The sequence below is a fragment of the Silene latifolia genome, chromosome X (genome assembly GCF_048544455.1).
Source record: "Silene latifolia isolate original U9 population chromosome X, ASM4854445v1, whole genome shotgun sequence".
NCBI lineage: Eukaryota > Viridiplantae > Streptophyta > Magnoliopsida > Caryophyllales > Caryophyllaceae > Silene > Silene latifolia.
The window spans coordinates 344,670,925-344,693,509 of record NC_133537.1 but is presented as its reverse complement, the minus strand read 5'-3'; the positions used below and the strand labels follow the sequence as shown (position 1 = coordinate 344,693,509).

Sequence of the window (22,585 nt, the reverse complement as noted above, 5' to 3'; positions counted from 1 at the left end):
GGCCTCCTAACCCATTTCTTTCCTCCCATCAAAACCGACCCTGCACAAGCCATCCCCTCCCCTTCAACCACCTCTATATCGACCAAAATCTTCTCCCCACCAGTTCTACTCTCCACACCCTGACCCGCCACTCCTCCACCTTCACCAGTCCCCAATCTTAACCCAGCTGGCCTCTGCTCCAGCAAAGCAGACAACCTTCCCTCCTCATCACCCCCTCGCTCCTGACCTTCCCTACTACCCACGTCATCACCCATATTTGAACCAATATTCACCACCACCGCACTTCCCTCTCCCGCCTTAGCATCAAGTTCCCCACCCACCACTACTAACGCATCCCCCACTAAAGGCCTACTCATCCCATCCCCCTCAACGACCTCCACAGACTTCCACCTTAGCTGCTCCGCCATCCCCACAGGACCGTCTCTAACAGGAACTTCAATCTCCTCATCCAGCACACTCCTTACCCCCACATTACCATAGGCCCCATATTTCTTACCTCTACTTGACAATGCAAACCGCTGTAACTTTTCTATCATCTCCTTCTCACTCCGACGATATTCCTCCTCAAAATCCGGCCTCAAATCTCTACTCATCTTCCTCCCCTCCGCAACACCCGCTCTACCAGTCCGTCGAGGTGAAGCCCGAAGGCCCTCACCATACAATAACTCATCTTCTTCATAGGGACCCTTCTCACAATCTTTTTCCCCATGACCCAGAACACCACAGCCATAGCAAAACATCGGCAGCCTCTCGTATTTTACATTGAACTCCATCGCTTTACCACTCGGCACACGAACCTTTGTCGAAGCTTGAAGCGGCTTACGAATATCATGAAGAATGCGTATACGAACCGCTTTCTCCATCTCCGGGAAAGGAGCATCATCACGCATCACATACCTTCCCAATTGCTCTCCAAGACGACATAGGTTTTCCTCATTCGTACGCCCTTTAATTGGAAGATCATAAATTCGAGCCCATATAGGAAGGTAAAACAAAGGTGTTTCCATCAAGGATTTTTCCCCACTAGGCTCATTAAAACACCATGCAAATTTATCAAAGTGTCATGGTTGACCCTCAAGCACTCGAACTTTATCACACTCCTCCTCAAAGCGGAAAACAAACGTCCTCTCACGAGCATCAAGCAAGTTCCCTATCACCTTCCCTTTCGGATTCCATAGCCGTAGCATGGTATCTATGGCAGCCCGACAATTAATCGATTTTGATGCCCAAATCTTACCCACAATAATTTTCTCCGTCTGTACCTCCTGCGTGTCTCCACCATCAATATCCCAAACAAACGCATCAATCGCCTTCTCCGGACAGCTCCCCAACACCCCTTTACCCTTGCTGCATTCACCACGATCCATAACACCCCTCGTCGGCATCACAAACAAGAGCAGAAACCTAATTCAAAGCCAAACCCTAGCAACAATCCTAGACAAACCCTAAAACCCAATCGAACACCAAAAAACGCAACGAAAACCAGAACCCTAGCGAAGAAAAAACAAGTCAGACAAACCTAAAAACACCGTGAGAAGCAAAGACCTTGAACAAGGAAGGAAAGAAAGATAACTGGTTTTGCTCAGCCCTTCCTCAATCCACTTTAAGAAAATCAAAAACCAATAAAAGAAAAAAAAAAAAAAAAAGAGGAAGAAATGAAGAGAATCGCAAAACTTTTGTAGCACGACCACTCACAAGGTAAGAAACAACTGGCAATGGGAGGGTGGGTGAAAGGGGACTCTGTGAGGTCACAACCAAGACGGTCTGATTTTGTAGAACCTCTACCGACTAACCCACCCCCACTCGAAGAAAAAAAGGCAAAAGACAGTCGCACTCGGCAGCGGGTCTACTACGCACAAAAATAAAAATAAATTGAAAAACAATCACGTATTCACACAATTCACGATTTCACCTACCTCACCACAGTCACCAATATCTCATACTTTACATAACTAACATTCTTCCTGTTTATGTTTATGTTCAGTTTACAAGTCTAAGATCACACCTTACCTACTTTCTCTGCTTCATCTTTCTTCATTTTTTCAGGTCATTTTTTCTATTTTCATTCTTTTTTTATTCTTGCTTTTTTGTTTATTAATATGTTTATGTGTTGGTTTTATTGGATTTATGAGTGTATCTTTGAAAATCATTAATGGGTTTGATCATTGATTGTTAGTTGAAATTTGGAATATTTTAGATGTTGGAATTTGGTTATATAATTTATTTGACTGTGTTGTGTTCCCATGTTCATCATTTGTATTTATTAGTGAGTAAATTGTTGCTGATGCTTGCTGTTTGGAGCTTTATTCATCATATTCTGGTCCAACTTTGTTGTTTAGATCCGGGTTTGGAATCAAACTGTTGTTCATGATGTTATCGAAGCCGATTCCGAGTATTTGTTTGATCATCATCATTGTATATTTTAGTTTAATTGTGGGGGTTGGTGTCATTTACTGTCAAATTTTGAGCTAGTGAGTGAATTGATGCTGATGCTTACAGATTGTAGTAATACAGATCATAGTCATCATATTTCCGTTACACGTTTGTATTTAGATTCGTTATTATGTGGTTGATATTGATGCTTTTGACATGTGATTCCTCGTTGTTGTTCTCTGCATGGAGTTGTCAGGGTTATGTTCTTGAATGTGGACCTATCGACATCTGGACGTGGCTTAGTTCTTCATAGTTCAGCAATAATGTGGTCACTGTCTCGAGAGATGATCTTAACAACACGGTTTTAATATGAAACAAATCGGGTTTTTCACTTACGATTGCCTGATCCAATATTTTCTTAGTGTGTAGAGAAATACTTAATAGAATCATGAGGGACATCGTCACTAAAAACCGTTAGAGTAAGAGTTGTTAACTAGAAAAAAATGAAATAAAAGTTGTTGTCTTTACCCTTTGCTCCATCCTTGTGGTAGTACAGTCCAACGAATCTCCACATTGTGTATAGCTGCCGAATGACATCACTACTTTTTTCTGATCAATATTTCATTGTAAATGATGTGCTTTTTACTCGTATTCTGAGATTTATTTCATAGTTGATGTGATGTTGTTTTAGTGAGAGATAATAACTTGTTATGTTGGTGATTACTTCCAGTTTTCAAACAAGTGAGTTTTTTCCTACTTGGATCCATTTATGATGGGGTCAAGCCAGTGGCATATAGAGAAAAGACTGAGTTTCAGGAACGAATCATTCGTAGACAGAGGAGACTCTGAAAGTTCACAAGAATGCGGGTCCTTGTCTATCATTGTCCTTGGTGCATCTGGGGATCTTGCTAAGAAGAAGACTTTTCCTGCGCTATTCAACCTTTACTGTCAGGTTAAACTACATACATATGTGTCTTCATTTAGATTATTCGTTTTTTGCTGTGTTTCTCAGCCATTACTGTTAGGTGTAGAAATCGAACACAAGATGAACAGTTGCGCTAAATCACAGGAATTATCACCATGGATGTGTTTGACAACTTTAGTTTTGTCAACTCTAATTCCGAAATGCTAGTAATAATTTAAGGACTTTGGGAAAATATTGTGAAGCATATAAAAGTTTAACAGAACATCCACAACATTGTAAGCTTGAGTCTTCACTCTTCATACTCTTCAACTAAACATGCGCCAAATGTGGCTATGTAATTTGTCTAATGCACTCACATTCGTAAATCATGTTTTGACCACTTAGCTGTGTTTAGGTTAAACATTCTGTCTATAAAACCTCTGTAGGCTTGCGTGCTAATCTTGACCTGTAGAGTTGATAATCATGCAATATACTACGTATTATGGAATCCCTTATCATAATTAACTCAGCGTAACTAACAGACATAAGAAGTCATGAAATCCTTCTGCATACATGTCAATAAATAGCATCTCAACGAGAGTCAATTGATTAGTATCATTTATGTTGAGGTTTCCAAGGTTTTATTTTAATTGAGTTTTAAGGTTAATACATATTATTAATTTGGATTGGTTATTAATTGTTCAGGGATTTCTCCCTCCCAATGAAGTTCACATATTTGGTTATGCAAGGTCAAAAATGACAAATGATGAATTGAGAGATCGCATTCGTGGGTGAGACATTTTGTCTTACAAAATCTTTGTTACTATCTACTTATCAATTTAAACCTGGCAGATAGATCATTTTGGTCGGGTTTAGAGCGGGCTAGCTTGGCTTGAGTCATATGACTCATATTAGGTTTGTTCTATAACTCGGTTGGGCCCTCAGCCAGTTTCAGGTGTGTTTTTGTTGAGTCACTTCAGGTAGGATTGGTTGGGTCAATTTGAGTCGAGTCATTTCAAATCGGTGGTTACGGGGTTTAGGGGTATGTCTTGATATTTCAGTTTGGGTCAATTACTTGTGGCATTTTTTTATTTGAACATGTATGCCTTGGTATTTCATGTTGTAATCTGCATCACTGCATGGGATAGCCTCTGCTATTCTATTATTATCATATGGAGTATATTCGTCATCATGTTGTCCTTTTGAATGTCTTTGCTAATATATTCAGATACCTGATCCCTTCCAAGAACGTAACAGCACAGATATCTGAAGAAGTTGCCAACTTCTTGCATCTGGTTAGTAGCCGTTATATTCCTCTGTTTGTTTTAGTAATTTCATCCAATAATTTCATCAGAATATTAACAGGTTACCTGCTTACTTTCCAGATCAAATATGTTAGTGGTTCTTATGACACTGAGGAAGGCTTTCGGTTATTGGATAAAGAAATATCCAAATACGAGTGTGAACAGAATAGGCAAGATGGAGTTGCTAGGAGACTCTTCTATCTTGCTCTCCCTCCATCAGTGTATCCATCAGTCTGCAGAATGATCAGTCTTTGCTGTATGACTAAATGTATGTTCCCAATCCTCTGCATTGAGTTGTTTTTACCTGGTATAACTGAAGTCGCTCTTTCACATTCCTAGCAGTGGCAGAGAACGAAATCCTCTAGTGGGTCATTTTTTTCGTTGTCATTTACCCTCAAATCCTCAATTCCTCATTGTCCGTCTAAAAATAAAATTTTTCAAATTTGTCAAATAAAGCTATGTATAACATCCATTTCCAAAACTTGTGAGGTCAAAACCCCATTTTTCAATATGTTGCAATGCCAGTGTTGCTGCCGTGTATATATCAGAAGCAACAAAAATAAGCCATCCTGCTGTTGGTGCCACATTTTGGAAAGAGAAAGTTCAAGATTATGTTCTACCTTTAGTTAAAAAAAAGTCCCTGTGGCAACGAGTTAATGACTGGTGGTCGGTCTTTGTTGTGCTGTCGTGTTACTAAAATTTGTGCATATTGCTCCCTCCATCCCATTTATATTGTCTACATTTAACAACGGTTGACCACCAGAGTGAAATGCTAACTTTGGCCTTGGACGCATTCTTGTGTTTCTGTCACCCATGTTTGAATGTTCGTCATGACTTTTACGGTAGATTATAAAGTGTAATTTGAATGTTCGTCATGACTTTTTAGTTCACTTTCAAAATTAATACTGCAAGTGAAATTCTTTTAAAAAATGAAAAACTGGTTATGAAATTTGTATGTGATATTTCAGCTGTCAAAATGTGTAGATTGTGCTCTAATTTAAATTCCAGCATTAATTATTTGAAAACAATTGCATGATTCCCGAATCACTAGCCGCCTTCATCCGGAATTTGACACAATGATCACTGTTTACCTTTTTCTTTTGCTGGAAAGTGTTCAATTGTTCATCCTTAAGTATTTGACTAAGAAGTGAACATAATTACTAAGAAGTTTATTAATGACTTGCAGCGGATAATGGTGGTTGGACGCGAGTAGTGGTTGAGAAGCCTTTTGGAAAAGACTTAGATTCCGCTGAACAACTTAGTTCACAGATAGGAGAGTTGTTTAATGAATCCCAAATTTACCGTATTGATCACTACTTGGGGAAAGAGTTGGTGCAGAACATGGTAATGCATAAATCCTTAAAGTTGTCATCCATTTTATGTATTACGGTGCTGATACTTTTGTTATTGCAGCTCGTCATGCGCTTCGCTAATAGGTTTTTTCTTCCTCTCTGGAACCGGGACAACATTGATAATGTTCAGGTATTAGGAATTCTCTCTAGCATTCTCAGGGAAAACATTGATAATGTTCACAGTAGGTTAATTATTTGACTGCAGGGTGAAACCCTTGTTTGATCAATGCTCTCTAGTTTTCCGAGCTAAGACATTTTGTCCATACAACTTAGCTGAATGTACAGCTACTTCCATTCCTAGTGGCTCCTATATGGTGACAGAAACACATACTCCCTCCTATTCTAAATAACTCTCCCTATTTCTTTTTTTGTCTATTCACAATACTCTCCCTATTTCCTTATTTGGCAAACTTTTATACTTATTTTAATCACCCCACCCCACAACAATACCCCACAATACTTATACTTTATCTTATTTTAATCACCTTACCCCACAACAATACTTATTTTAATCACCTTACCCCACAACAATACTTATTTTAATTACACAATACCTTCCCTCTCTCCAATCTCCTACCCCACTACAATACTTTATCATATAATACTCCCCTCCCTTAATTCCCATGCCCTCCATGAAAGGGGAGGGTTATTAAGAATAGGAGGGAGTATAAAGCAGAGACACTAATCTATAATTGTATATACCTACAGCAACAACATTACTCATGTGCCTCAAAGGCGGGATAAGGAGTGTCAGATGTAGGTCGCCGTACCCTTGTGTACTTCGTTAATTTTGTAAAACTGAAATCGCTCTTTCATATACCTAACTAATGTGTCGTGATATGAACCAACACACTGCTTCTCACTATGCAAGATTCGTAGAGAGTTTAGTGACCTGTGTACTTTAACCCATCATACTACATAGCTGGGGAATAGAGTATTTGACCCCATTGAAACGGAAACAATTAGTATCGAAACTTGGAGTTGTGTATCTGTCTCTAATGTGCTTTTCCAAATTCGGTATATTGCAGATTGTCTTCAGGGAGGATTTTGGTACAGATGGTCGAGGTGGATACTTTGACGAATATGGGTATGCTGCTGACTGTAGTTATCGAAACTTTGTTATAAGAGGAACACTCAGTATATTGCGGCTTTATTTTGCGGCCCATTTATATGTTTGATTAGTTTTTTTATCAGTTATCCTCTCGAATCCTTCTGTGTGAAATATTCTGATTCCAGTGCTATGTTTTTGGTTGCAGAATTGTCCGTGACATTATTCAAAATCACCTATTGCAGGTATGGCCACAGGCCCACAACATCCATTGTTTCATCTTTTAATCTTAGATAGTCTCTTATTCCTGGATTATAGATCCCAGATTCTTGGCGTGCTTAAAAGATGTTGTCCATGTTGACCATTTTTTGCATTTGTTCCCGATCACTTTTTTAATAAGCAGATTTTAAAGCTTTGCAGGTTCTTTGTTTGGTTGCAATGGAGAAGCCTGCGTCACTCACACCAGAGAGCATCCGTGATGAAAAAGTGAAGGTATGTTTTCTAAACCCTTGCATTTAAGTTCAATTAATTATAAAATTGGCATGATACACCAATTAACGCTTTGCAGGTTCCTTTTTTAGTTTGTCACCAGTTTCTATCTTGGTATACTTAGCAGGGTTCCTTCTAATATGTCATAAACTTTGAATGTGGATCAAAATTTTTAAATAACCAATTATTCTAGCCTGTCAAGCTGTTTTAGACTTCTAGTAATTGATGGGCGACATAGCTTCAACATCTTGTCCCCTTGTTACAGACACTATCCGTTTTTAAACTTTCCGCCTTCCTTATTTGCTTGTCCATATTCAAACATCTCGATAATTTTCTATTTAGGATTTTTTTTGAAAATTTTGTCAGAATTATGACCCCATATATACTGAAGATTCCACCTTGATGTACAGTATGAGATCAAACTGGGCACAAGCGATTTAGGTTTAGTGAAGGCAATATATTCAAATGAATCTAGTTATGCATGTATACCTGGTAGCTGATTTTCAGCTTACATTATTAACTGTAAGCTGTGCTTCTTTTTAAGGTTCTTCAACAAGTTAATCCCATAAGTGACGAAGAGGTAGTTCTCGGGCAATATGAAGGTTATCGAGATGATCCAACTGTTCCAAAAGACTCCAACACCCCAACATTTGCAACGGTGATTTTGAGGATTCACAATGAAAGATGGGAAGGTAAGTCATTATCTCTTTACCCTCTATACTTATCTGTGCTTTAGAGTAGTATATTCTGATGTGTGTCGGCTGCGATATTCCTAATTAATAGGGCCTCAGGGGAGACGAGGGGCAGCCTCCCATCCTTGACTTGGAATAAATAAACCTTTGGAGACTTCACTGTTTCCCAAAACCCCCATCTTATCTACTGCCCTTGACACTGCACAGGACATCCAACAGTGAGACACATTTGTAGCATGTCAATCAATTAGGACTCCATGTGCCCATGTCTTGTAGGCTGATCTTTTGTTATTCTCGATTGATATCTATCTGCTATATCGCAGGTGTTCCCTTTATACTAAAGGCTGGAAAAGCATTGAACTCGAGGAAAGCAGAAATACGTGTTCAATTCAAAGATGTCCCTGGTGATATATTCAGATGTAAGCAATTGCTTATTTGTATTTATATCACTGTTAGGCTCCAAATTATTTCAGGATTAAGGTTTTGTTGCTGTAAGAGCATGTTGAGTTTCGTTTATTTCTTGCATCAGTAGCAGGTGCTCAAAGGTACTGTTACACATGACCTTCTAATGTGTGTGATGCAAGTTCTAGCTCACTGATAGTCAATATGTTTGTGTTTTACTTGTCAAACTTGGCTCCTTTTTTTTGTTCGCTTATTACGAGTTACGACTAATGTGAAAGCTTGATGAAGACTTAAGAAAAGCAAATCAGCTGCCTGCCATAATTTTGAACTACGGAGTAATGGGGATGGAGTTTGTCAAAAGAGCCGGCTATTTGAAGAAAAGAGTGATCAGAATCTCGTTTCTATTTTTAATATTAGAGTGCTGGGGGTGGGACAATGTTGTGGTAGCGATGTGACTCAGTTGGCTTTAATTCTTTAGATGGTGGTTTGTTTTTTCTTGTTGTTCCTTCTCTCGTGTTTTTTGATGTACTGATTTCTCACTCTCTTTTAGTTACTTTATTTATTGTATCTTTTTTACTGGACCTTCTTGCCGAAAATTACTTATCAAAAACTAAAAACTGAGGTGGAGGATTGGAGTTCTAGGTAGTAACTGTTCGTGATACTTACCACCTACGGCTATTCCATAGTTACATTCAAGCTAGATATGCTAGAAAGTGTCACTGATCTCCCTAGTGCCATAATTTCTTTGATCAAATACTTCGAGAGAATCTCCATCAATGGATGCTGTCTCTGGCAGTCTGGGATGTATCTGCCCACATATAGGAAAAAACGAATATTTAGCCTTATTGTTAAGTACATCCTTGGAATCTTACTGCGTCCCTTGTTTTCAGGTAAAAAGCAAGGAAGAAATGAATTTGTAATACGGCTGCAACCCTCAGAGGCGATTTACATGAAACTCACGGTAAGTAAATGGTGCATGTGTCATTGACTCATTGCATATCTAGTCCATTCTCTCTTTTTTTACTATTATCTTTTTGTTCGACTTTTTAAAGTTTTCAAGAAGATACTTTTGACCCAAATTAATTTTTGGGAAATTTTATTTTGTGAAATGCTTCTTATTTACAAATGTGAACTTTGCTGTATTACATGTGAGGATCTACGTTGATCTCACATGTGAGTCTGTGTCATCCAAGAGAGTATTTTTTTTGTGGGTTATTTTGAATGTCCTTGATTCAGAAAATGTAGGAAATCCAAGAGAATTGGGTGACTACTTGCCTGTTTTTACCTCACATTAGAATTACAAATGATGATAGGAGTATCTATATTGTTTTTATTGTTGTTGTTCAAGAAGCAGCATTCCTGTTTTTATATTGTTTTGACCGTCCTTATGGAGGTATCAGTTGATGAATTGATGAACCAATTTATCATATTCAAACAGGTTAAACAGCCAGGGTTGGAAATGTCAACAGTTCAAAGTGAGCTAGACTTGTCATACCGTCAGAGGTATCAGGGAGTTGTTATTCCGGAGGCTTATGAGCGTCTAATTCTGGACACGTAAGACTTCTCTACCTTCTGAGATTTTTCCACTTTATATTGGTGACTATTTAAACCCCGTTGACCCCTCCCCATCTTCCGGGAACAACTAAGGAGTGTGTTCACCGTTGAACAGTGTGTTTAGATACTCTTAGGAGGTATCTATAACCCCTTTACCTTGCAATTGCAATGCTGTGAACTTCTTGTGTTAAAACCCCTTTTCATCTTTGTTGATCTTTTTGTTTTTAAGTTGACAAATTTAAACAACAATTCATGTTCGATGAACCCAAATAATATTAGCATTAAGACTTTATCGTGGTTTTTGTCTCTGGGATACTTATGGTACGTGCAATTTTATTATCATGTATATATTCATATGCCAATAATGATGCAATTAGCTTTCGCTTCCACAGAATAAGAGGCGATCAACAACATTTTGTTCGTAGAGATGAGCTCAAGGCAAGAAAACCATAACTTTCTACAGAGTATATTTTTTAAAAGTTTCTTGATATATGCTTGTTGTGTACATATTAAACCTGTTCCCTGTTCCAATTTCAGGCTGCCTGGGAGATCTTCACTCCTCTTCTCCACCGAATCGATAGAGGAGAGCTGAAGTCAATTCCATACAAGCCTGGAACACGAGGTCCAGCCGAGGCCGATGAGTTGCTTCAAAAGGCTGGCTATATTCAAACTCATGGCTATATCTGGATTCCCCCCACTTTGTAGGAGCTTATGAAACTGCCCTGAGAAGCCTGAGGCGATACCACTATCAATAGGTTTTTTTACAGTACAATGTAGTATAAATAACCACATGTATGTGACTTGGTTTCAGTACATCACGAGTCTATTGTCAGTTTATGCACTTCTGTAATAGAATCTCGGTATTTGGTATTTTTAGCGAGGAGCGTCTACTCGAGATTTGGTAAACCCTTTTTGGAAAAGGAATATGATATAATAAGTTATGTACTCTATAATAGATACAAGTATCGTCGTGTCGAAAAGGCATGCATATAGAAAGAAACCAATGAATATCCACAAGTTGACTTGGTTGATCAACGATTAGCGTACATGCCGGTTTCTATGATAATGTTAACCCAACTCGATGAAACATTACTAGGACAATATTTATTTCTCAACTAGATCTATAACAATTGAATTTAACACCCATATTTCTATAATTAACGATAATATAGGCGTTCATTGTTGCCAAATACAAAGTATCGCGCAATCAACGCTAGATTCGAACTCACACCTTGTGTCATTGTAGATGCTCTTCCATTTGAGCTAGTTAGCTTTTGATAAAAAAAGTAAAAAAAGTACTCCCTCCATTCGATTTTTTAATATATGACGTTTTGCTTTTTCGAGGCGAGCTAGCTTTTGACTTTAATATTTACAAAAGTATATTTGGTAAAAAATTATAAAAATTATACCATTAAATTCCTTATGAAAAATTCTTTCATATGAGTATACATATTACTATATTTAATCATATAATTTAAGAGATATTAAAGAGAGAAGTATGCGTCTCGAAATGTGATAAAGTCATATATAGAAAAATAGAGGGAGTATTACTAAAACTTGATTTTTTAAGGGTTTTTTTTCCTGGCCGTGATCTTATGGACTTAATTTCAGCTTATTTAAGTTGAGTTCAGTTTATCTCCATTAAGTTCAGTTCAACTCTTTTCAGCCGAAAGAACATGATCTATGTCACTTAATGTTGTACAATTATATGATTACTACCGAAGGATACGACTTTTATATTAAATGGAATAATAATTCAACGATCATCAACTATACCAACCCCGAAATTTTGTTTCAATTTAAATTCAACATAATTGAACTTTTTGATCAACTTAAGTTTATATTGGTATAAATGAACATGTTAGAAGCCCCGTGCATCGCACGGGCTTTCCAACTAGTCTTGACACTATTTATGGCCGTAGGGAATCTTCGATATCAATACTATATATTAAATCCAGAAACCAAGGGACTTCAATGTAATTAAAGAAAGTTATACAAATTAATTATACTATATAGTTTTAAATTACTAGCACCGTGTGATGGACCCGATTAAGGGATCTCAATGCAAATATTATATACTTTGGGTTAAAATAAAATTATATAGAAACTTTATAATTTTCCTAAACATTTGTAAGAGACTAAAACATGGTCAATTTCCTTAAAATTAAATAATTAATTAAGATGGTCAATTTCCTTAAAATAAAATAATTAATTAAGATGGTCAATAAAGAAGATGCTTGGTAATTTTCCTAAATATCTTCTATAAATATTTCCTTAAAATAAAATAATTAATTAGTATAAACATGCACACCTATGTTATTAATTATTATTATCATAAAATTATATATTAAGTTTAAAATCTATGTAATTTTATTAAACTTTATAGTTTATTAGATGTATAGAGATGTTAATTACTTAACATACAAAAATATAATATAAGTGGTTATAAATAATTCAAGTTAGATTTCATAATATATAATATTACAAAATTCTTTCAATTTGATTTAATGCATATATGTAATATATTTATATAAATATATAATCCTCTTAAAATTACATGCATAAGTAGTAAAAGTAATTTCGTCAGTAAAGAAAAGAAAATTGTAGTAACATTGGATATATTTATATGATAGTAATCACTCATTTGAATAGTAAAAGTAACAATATTATCAGCGAGATTAGTGAAAGTGGTAGAAACAACAACAAAAGTAGTAAAATAATCAATATTAATGCGGCAATAGTGAAAGTAGCAATAATTACGGCTGCGTAGTGAAATTATCAATATTAATGCGGCGGTATGACATTAACAATAATTACGGCGGGAGTAGTGAAAGTAACAATGATTACGGGAAAGTAGTGAAATGTTATTACTATTGTTTCATTAATAAGAGTAAAATATTAATAAAGAGAGTAGTGAATTTGTCTTAAAATTTATTTCATCGTAATTTTAAGATAGGTCATAGAAAAATATATTAGTCATAAATTTATGGGTTATGCAACTTTAAGTAATTTTATTTAATGGAAAAAAAATTTAATGTTGAGTAGAGGTAGCCCGGGCGAAGCCGGACACCAATACTAGTTATTCTTAATCTATAAGACAAAATATAGTCATGTGAGATCTTGTTTGATTTATCGTCATGAATGCAATAAGAATATCAAATTTTTATAATTTTTAATAATATGTAACTAAAGATATTTACGTTGTAAAACGTGTCTTGATAAGTGTCAAAAAGTCAATGTTACCATTATTGTGATACAAAAAGAGTACGTATTTAGCATATTTATGTAATGTAGCTAGAATAGTCAAATAAATAGACGGTAGTTATAAGTTGTAACCAACTTTCTCATTTTACTCACTTCACACAATCATTTTCTCTCACTATATTTTCCCTCTCTAGAATTCTCTCTCTGTTTCCCACTCCAAAATTCGTTCGGTAATTTCTTCGCGATCGATTAGCAATGTCGAAGGTAATCATTTGCGCTCGATTCCGGCAACTAAGGCCTAGCAAAATCAAAATCAAAGATGACGGTACTAGCTGCATTCATCGCATCGACGATGATTCTTTCAATTTCAAGGTTTTCTCTGTTTTTTTGTGTTGTTTATGTTGAATTTTATCGGATGATGATAATGTAATAATTTTGATTGTGAAATTTGATAGGATGATAACGGTGATATCAGGTTCGATTTTGATAAAGTTTTTTACGAGGAATCTTCACAAGCTAGTGTTTATGAATTCTTAGCATTGCCGATTGTTCAAGGTAAAAACTCAAGAAATAATGCGATTTGAGTCGTTATATTTTGAGCGATATGATGATGAAAAGTTGCTGCTGATAGTGAAGTGTTAGTTACGGTTTTCGCTCGAGATTATTATTATTATTATCTGTTTATATGATTTTTATTATAAAGTACTTGTTGATTTTCATGTATGAATTCTAGTTTATTGTGTAAAAAATGGAGAAATAATGCGATTTTAGTTGCTATATTTTGAGCGATATGATGATGAAAAGTTGATGCTGATAGTGAAGTGTTAGTTACGGTTTTCGCTCGAGATTATTATTATTATTATTATTATTATTATCTGTTTATATGATTTTTATTAAAAAGTACTTGTTGATTTTCTAGTTTATTGTGTAAAAAATGGAGAAATAATGCGATTTTAGTTGTTATATTTTGAGCGATATGATGATGAAAAGTTGCTGCTGATAGTGAAGTGTTAGTTACGGTTTTCGCTCGAGATTATTATTATTATTATCTGTTTATATGATTTTTATTAAAAAGTACTTGTTGATTTTCTAGTTTATTGTGTAAAAAATGGAGAAATAATGCGATTTTAGTCGTTATATTTCGGCAATGCGAGCGTCGTTGCTGCTGATAGTGAAATGTTAGTTACGGTTTTTGTGAAATTATTATCATCAATATATCTTCGTAAATATTATTTCCCAGTTTAATAATATAACCAATTGTGATGATCTTCCAGATGCATTTAATGCAGTCAATGGAACGATCATCAGTTACGGTCAGGTAGTTTCTCGCTTTAGTGTTTCGTTATGGAAGATTGAAACTATGTTATTTTACCGTCTATGACATTAATATGCCCCGTCTCACATTGTTGCAAACTGGATCAGGGAAGACCTACAGCATGGAGGGACCTGGCATTGAAACGAGTGATGACATGAAGAAATGTCTTGTCCCACGAGTTATTGAAGGACTTTTTGAGATGATCAATTCTTCACATGAAGCAACAACATACTCAGTTAGATTGTCAATGGTACTTCCAGTATACTGGTTTATTCCTAACTGAAGACAGTTTTTTTATATTTCTGGTCGACTTACTATTTTCACTTGTGCAGGTTGAGATTTACATGGAAAAAGTGAGGTTTGTATCAGTTGTCAGTCATAGTGTCCTGCTCTCTTCATGTGAAGATTTTGTGTGGTTCAGATTGCTATTTTGTATTAAGAAACTACGACTGATATGAACTAATGTGCTTATGTGCTTATTAGGGACCTACTCGATCTATCAAAGGATAACATACAGATTAAGGAGAACAAATCTCAAGGGATTTTGTTGTCGGGAGTCACTGAGGTGAGCTTAACATCGATTATGAACCCTGATATGCTACATAAAATAAATTTCAGTATGTTCAACAACTGTGTTGAATTTCAAGTTTAGGAAGTATCCTTTCAAAAACGTGTTTCTTCTTGTTCAATTACTACGCTGGAAATATGTCGACTGTATAATTTACCTTTCAATAGCTCGTTTAATCATTTTCATTAAGTGTGTTAAACATTCAAATTAGGTATGTGAAATTGATGTTGGAGTTCAACTTGTTTATAAATTCTGCATTTTCACATCCTTATGTAACTGGTGTAATGAATTTCAGATCCCTGTACTGGGGGATGCTGATGAGGTTGTTGAAAGAGTGAGGTTTGTATCAGTAGTCAGTCAATAGTCTGGCTCTCTTTTCTCTAATCTGAAAATTTACAGAATTCAGATTGCTAATTTGACAAATAAAAACTGATATGTTTATAAGGAACATATCGAATGAAGATGACATACAAATTGAGGACCTGTCAGGACTCACTAAGGTGAGTTAATATCTAGGTTAACTTTGATTTTCAAAATTAGGGAGCTTTTTGATAAATTTTTCACATCCTTATATCTTTGCATAATTAATTTCAGATCCCTTTGCTGAATGCTGCTGACGCATTGCAAGTTTTATCAGTCAGAAAGACGAGTCTGGATAGATGTGGAAGTTGCATCTACATACTAACAATTGAGAATGGTAATAGAACAACAAAACTTATTATTGTGGACTTGGCAAGCTCTGTGAGAGGTGGGTCAACTGGAGATGGCAAGAGGAGTGATGGCCTCGTTAAGAGTATTAGCGACTCTGTACTTGCCCTCGGACAGGTTGGAGATGTTATATAGTCACTGAGAAGTAGCTCCCAACACAACACATGCCGAATAGCATTTTTGTGCTGCTGCACATCAAGTCCTGATACTCTACCCACTGAGGTTGGAGAGGTTATAGAGTCACTGAGGATGCCTTGGTGACTACATATCTGATATCTCCATGTCTTCATGTATTATCATCTAACTTCCATGAAATGCTAGAATTTCTCATTTTCAAGGGAGGTCGAATAGCTTTCTTGTGTTGCTGCTCGTCTAATGCTTCAAAGGCATTAGATACCCTATCAACCCTTCGCCTTGGCGCAAGGTTTAGTTTGATTACATATTTGTTAACCTCTACTACCACTACCGAACCTGCAACATATCTCTTATTTTCAATGGTTGTGGTGGTCAGTTTGGTAAGCAAGCGTATTAGCACAGCACCCGGTTCCAAGTCTATTACCGATTCCAATCAAATTACTAAAGCCGGGTATGTACTCTCTACAAAATCAGTAAGTTTTACGTTGTTATTCTATAATCTTGTATAAATAAATGTGAACTATTGTAACCCTAATCATCATCACAGCACAATACAAATTCAAGTATAACATAGTTTTTTTTTTTTACTTTTAATTTAACAGGGTAAGGGTACAGTATAACGACTTACCAAAAGACTTATGGCTTGAGATAGGCAAACGTTTTTTCTGAAAGAAGTCTGGCCGCCATGATGGTCGCTTCAAAATGGTTCAAGGTACAAGTCGTCGACAAGAATCCAGTTTTATGGATGTTATTAGTTCAGCAAGAACTCTCTATGGACAATCCAACTGTTACTGTCGATTGGAAATCGTTTTACAGGAGTGAAGACTTTGTCAATGCTACAAGTAAGTTACCTACATAATTCATTTATATCTATAAAATATAATTAAAAGGCTACCCTAAAATGACTAATAAACGCCACGTAGACAAAGCCACGTAGGATCCAAAAATGCCACGTAAATGTGAGCATCAAAACTCATTGCCACGTAATTGTTCATTTTTCAATAAATTAATTTAATTTATGTAACTCTTAAAAATTTACATCAAAATTTCATAATTTATAATCAATATTGACATTTTAATTGAACTTTTGTGATAAAAATATGTTAATAAATGACATAATTTATAATTAAAATTGACATTTTAATTGAAATTTTGATAATAAAACATGTTATTAAATTAAAACTTTTCATATTACTTAACATGTACCCATCATTTTTATTAACACTTTTTCCTATTTAATTCATTTTTTAATTAAACATATAATAAATTGATTAAAACTCTTCATAATACTTAACACCCATCAAATTAATTAAAATTTATTCCTATCTAATTAATTTTTGTAATATAATATGTTAATAAATTGATTAGATTTCTTTATACTACTTAATACCCATAATTTTCATTAATATTTTTCCTTATTTAATTCACCTCTTGAGTTGCTGAGCAATCAATTATCTAATTTAATAATACCACAAAATAAATTAAAAATAAAATTAAAATATGGGAGTCTATGGTTGTGTGATGGCTATAAAACCTATAATACCTATAATAGTTTCTATTCACAATATTTATTTAAAATCTATTGCTCATTTGCCCATAAGCTTCTAAGTTATGGATTATATTTTATGATTTAATTTATTTATTTGATTATAGAGAGTATATTGAGTATTATTATTGAGTATTGTTGTTGTTATGTCCAACAAAGTATATTTTAATTTGTTATGTTATTGGTTTTATAAATCCTTTGATTTATATTTAAATTTATGTTTTCCATTTGGTTTAATTTCAATGATTTACATCTGATAATGTTGATTCTTTTGTGAAGTTTTTGACATCTTGATGTTTTACCTTTTGGTCAATATATATTTTATATGAATTTTAAAGCATCGTGAAATGTTTGCAGATAAGACAAAGCATCACGTGGGTAATCTGAAGAGGGAAGAAATACAAAAGGCACGAAACTGAGGTAAAATCTATCTATACAATATAATTAAAAGGCTACTTAAAACATTTAATTTAATTCACATGGCATTTTTATAGAGGTTAATACTAATTCATCTATATTAATTACTTAATTATTTATTTTTATACAATATTGTAAAAAGGCAAAACTATGTATTAAAAAGTTAATTATCTCCAAAATTGTCACATGCTTATAAGTACCAAAAAAATAAAAATAAAAATAGTAGTTGCAATCACTAAAAACACAAAAACTAATATAAACTCTTTAATTTCCTCTCATAAATTTGGTTATTAATCTACCTATTTATTTAACTTTAATTCCATAAGATAATTAAAAAGCAAGCGATACTATCTACCATTATTATTCTGCATGTCATATTTTAATTTCGGAAGATAATTTATAAACCATTCTCATGCAAAGTAGATTGTGTAAAATAATAATAACAATAATAATAATAACAATAAAGCAAACCTTTCACATTCCATTTATTCTTACACCATATTTATGTCTATATTGGACTTCATAATACAGAGAAAAATCTATAACTCTATAATCTAAATAAATAATCTATAATCTATAAATCTAATTAAAAGGCAAGCCAAACTATCTACCATAATCTATATGTCATATTTAATTACATACGATAATATCTTAAACCACTCTCGTATAAAGTAGATTTTGTAAAAAAAAAAAAAAAAAAAAAATCTATACAATATTATTAAAAGGGTAACTAAAATGACACCTATAAATATGACATGACAAATTTTAATATGACATGACTAATTTTAATGTGACATGGATTATAAATTTATAATTACATGGCATTAATTTAATTCACTCATCAATAAGTAAATATAATTAAATGAAAATGTAAGATTGAAGGGTTCACATCCACATGAAAATTTTAAAATTCAAGAATTTATTAACTTTTACCGATTGTTTGAATATTGACCGCATAACATGAATTATAATTAAATCTATAAGTAATAATAATAAATCTATGCAATATATATAAAAGGCGCTAGATAAACCATTAAAATTTATTTCATAGGATATTTTCTGAATCCAATAATTTTTATTGATTATTTAATTATTGACAACATAACATGAAATATATACAATAATATAAAAAAGCTAACATTACGCACATTTTAAGTGATAAGCTAAGTGGCATAATCATGTGATTTCAAAGAAGTCATATTGCAAGTCTTATCATATTTTTTTTAAATGATTCCCCTAATATTTATTCCTACAATTATAATCTTATAAATATCATATTTGTTTTAAATAATTCCCCTAATATTTATTCCTACAATTATAATCTTACAAATATCATATTTGTTTTAAATAACTAGTTTTTAACCCGTGCAAAATTGCACGGGTATGTTATTCAATAATGTAAATTAGCAAGATTATTTATTAAAAAAAAACATAATTACATTTTTGATGTAGATTTGAATTATAAATTACATTTGTAATTATCAAACAGGACATAAAATACATGATGTATTAGGTTTATTGTCTGAATACTGATTAATTATGATTTGTCCTCTTGATAGTTAAAGTATAAATACCTACTTAACATAGTAATCGAGAGACTGAGTAAAAACCGAGAAATAAAATGAAAGGAGATTTTTGTATGAAGATTAACATCTTTTAATGCATTTATGTGAATGTGCGTGAAAATTAATTAGTGATTCTGTTTATTAAAAGTTTTATAATTGACAAAGTTAAACAACAAAGCATGTACTTGTTAATATTTAACCCAACTGAATCTATTTTTTTTCCTGGGTCTTGACTCGTGAAGCTTGATATGTCGATTAATTCTAAGTAACTCATTAACTTACGTCGAAATCTGATCCACTATATGTCTATATCTGAGGATTAAATATAAGTTTATCTTAATATAAAATATAGTATAAGTTACAACTATTAATAAAGTATTAAAAGGAAATTATTTTTTTTAATAAAAATAGCTTCCCTATTTAAAAATGGGTTTTACAGTAAAAATAAATGGCAAAATAAAAGCGCCATAAACTTATTTACTGACTGTAACCCGTCCCCGTCATGTAACTCATATTACAAATTTGTCTCATGTTATAGAGTTCCAAAATTTTGAGTTTTGATACGAACCGTTTATATTTGAGTCTAAATAAACTGATTAATTATATATATTTGTCTTTACATTTTTTAAGTTCATAATGTAGACCTATAAAAATTTAATTTAACTTGAATTAACCTGACCTGTTATTTCCAAGGTTAAAACCCGTAAACCTTGACTCATAACTCGACACGAATGTAAAATAATACGTTATTTTGGGGTCGAAACCCTATCCAATCGACCTACTCTACCCGATACGTCATTAATTAATAACTTGATGTTAAATATGAATACAAAAAATATATATTAATTTTAGTACTTTAAATTTAACAACAATTTATATAACTTTGATATTATTTGATGATAAAATAACTATTTTTAAAAAAAAAAACAAAAAAAAACAAGAAGATAATTTACTTGCAAAACTCAAAACGAATCATTCCCATTTTAACTCAAACTATTATCTAACACTATTTTTTTATTGTTTTTACTCTTTTTTTATACTTTTCAAAATTTCTTTTCAAGAATTGGAGAAAAAAAGCTTTATATCCGATTTAATGTAATTCAAATATTTAATAAATATAATATCAATTTTTATTAGGTAATTTATTATATAGTTTAATGTACTTTAGATGTATAATGGCAATAAGTAATGAAAGCACATATATCTTTAGTAATATTGACTGTATGTTTAGTAATATTGACTTTATTAATTAAAGGCCATAAGTTCAATCACATTTCAATTTCAATTTTCTTCAATTTATTTTTGATATGTATTTTTATGATCTTTAATGTCTTTATTTGCTAGTTGCTACATGCATCATATAAAAGTTAATGAATTATTTTTAATTTAATTATTCATTATTCGTTATTCGTTAATATTTATGTATGTATAAAAAAACATAAATGTAAACATTTACGTACAAAACATAAATACGAAGTTTTTTTTAGAAATTAAATCCAAATTCTTTGCTGCGGGGTTCCACATTTATTGTTTTTTTAATCTATGTGATGATGTGGCTTCATGAGGACGAGTTAAATGTTCTTGCTTTTATAAAGATAAGATTTTGCGACTTGTTTTAATTTTTCTATCAATTTTAATGCACACAATAAATAGATCTAGGGTGATATTGTTGAATTTTTTCACATGTGGACTTTTTAATTAATTCATTTAAATAAATAGGCTATTTTACTTCTAATTTTATTTGATTGAAATCATTAAAAAAAGTTATTTTTTAATTTGTTTTATAAAATTAAATAATATTCAGTTTTACTTGTCCCGAAAAACGTGAATTAACCCGACCCGACTTGATCCGAATGAGTCTGACCTAACCCTAGTTTAATGGGTCTAATCTAACCCAATTGCACATGCGTCTGACCCGACCCGACCCAACCCACATGGCTGTGACCCGACCTGACTCACATGTTGGTTATGTAAACTAATATTCTATTTTGCATGGATGTTCGTTATTCCTATTCTGAATTCTAACTTTTATACTTAATTGCAGATTCAGGTTTTTACTTCTAATTTTATTTGATTGAAATCATTAAAAAAAGTTATTCTTTAATTTGTTTTATAAAATTAAATAATATTCGGTTTTACTTGTCCCGAAAAACGTGAATTAACCCGACCCGACTCGATCCCAATGAGTCTGACCTAACCCTAGTTTAATGGGTCTAATCTAACCCAACTGCACATGCGTCTGACCCGACCCGACCCAACCCACATGGCTATGACCCGACCTGACTCACATGTTGGTTATGTAAACTAATATTCTATTTTGTATGGATGTTCGTTATTCCTATTCTGAATTGTAACTTTTTTACTTAATTGCAGATTCGGGTTTTGGAGGAGATTGCTCTTTCAGGGCTTCTCTGATTACGTCACCAGTTGTTATTTTCTGATTTTTAAATTTCGAAATTTTATTATGGATTTATTTGCAGATTGTACATGGAAGTAGAAATTACTCGGTAGCCTATCATTGCCACTTTTTGACCTCGCCTTTGCTCCAAGTAAATCCTCGGTGGAACGACTTTCTGTATAGATTTGAGAGGATTACCTATTTTTCAAAAAATAAATTATATTTCAAAAATTGTTTTTTTATTGCGTTATATTTTTAAACCATAATATTTCATTAAATTGTGACATAGTTGCGTTACGATTTTTGAAATATAATATTTGCGTTACAATTAATTTTTTGATATATAATAATATAATAATATAATTATTTTAGTGAATTTAAAAAGTGTATAGTTTTTGTAAGTAAAATACAATTTTTTGTATTTTTTTTCCTTAATAAGTAAATTATTTTTCTTAACTATTTGTCCAGCAAAAGTTGTAGCCTAAAGTCCATTTGTATTTATATTCAATTTATTGCCTTAATACAGTCTATTTAAATAGACGATATATTTAATTGTAATTATGGACTTTATAATTAATTATGTAATTAATTGCCTTAATGAAATCAATTTC

At 33.2% G+C, this 22,585-nt stretch overlaps 1 protein-coding gene and 1 pseudogene across 2 annotated transcripts; both read left to right on the top strand.

Annotated features, from left to right (window-relative positions):
• The first annotated feature begins 1,851 nt into the window (after positions 1-1,851).
• LOC141619767 (glucose-6-phosphate 1-dehydrogenase 6, cytoplasmic-like) lies at positions 1,852-11,004 on the top strand. 2 transcript variants are annotated; one of them, XM_074436785.1, is made up of 16 exons: positions 1,852-2,046; positions 3,104-3,325; positions 3,983-4,068; positions 4,506-4,572; positions 4,663-4,849; positions 5,768-5,925; positions 5,995-6,063; positions 6,962-7,020; positions 7,190-7,226; positions 7,402-7,473; positions 8,015-8,162; positions 8,486-8,581; positions 9,455-9,525; positions 10,003-10,118; positions 10,511-10,556; positions 10,656-11,004. In XM_074436785.1, exons 2-16 carry the CDS (start codon positions 3,143-3,145, stop codon positions 10,821-10,823), a joined length of 1,563 nt encoding a protein of 520 aa, XP_074292886.1. In that variant the 5' UTR covers positions 1,852-2,046; positions 3,104-3,142; the 3' UTR covers positions 10,824-11,004. The 2 variants fall into 2 exon arrangements, with proteins under 2 accessions (XP_074292886.1, XP_074292887.1); XM_074436786.1 differs by lacking the exon at positions 7,190-7,226 and having other exon boundaries at positions 1,977-2,046; positions 6,962-7,034; positions 7,385-7,473.
• Positions 11,005-13,577: 2,573 nt separating this feature from the next.
• On the top strand, positions 13,578-22,017 carry LOC141621095 (kinesin-like protein KIN-1; annotated as a pseudogene).
• Positions 22,018-22,585: the final 568 nt, after the last annotated feature.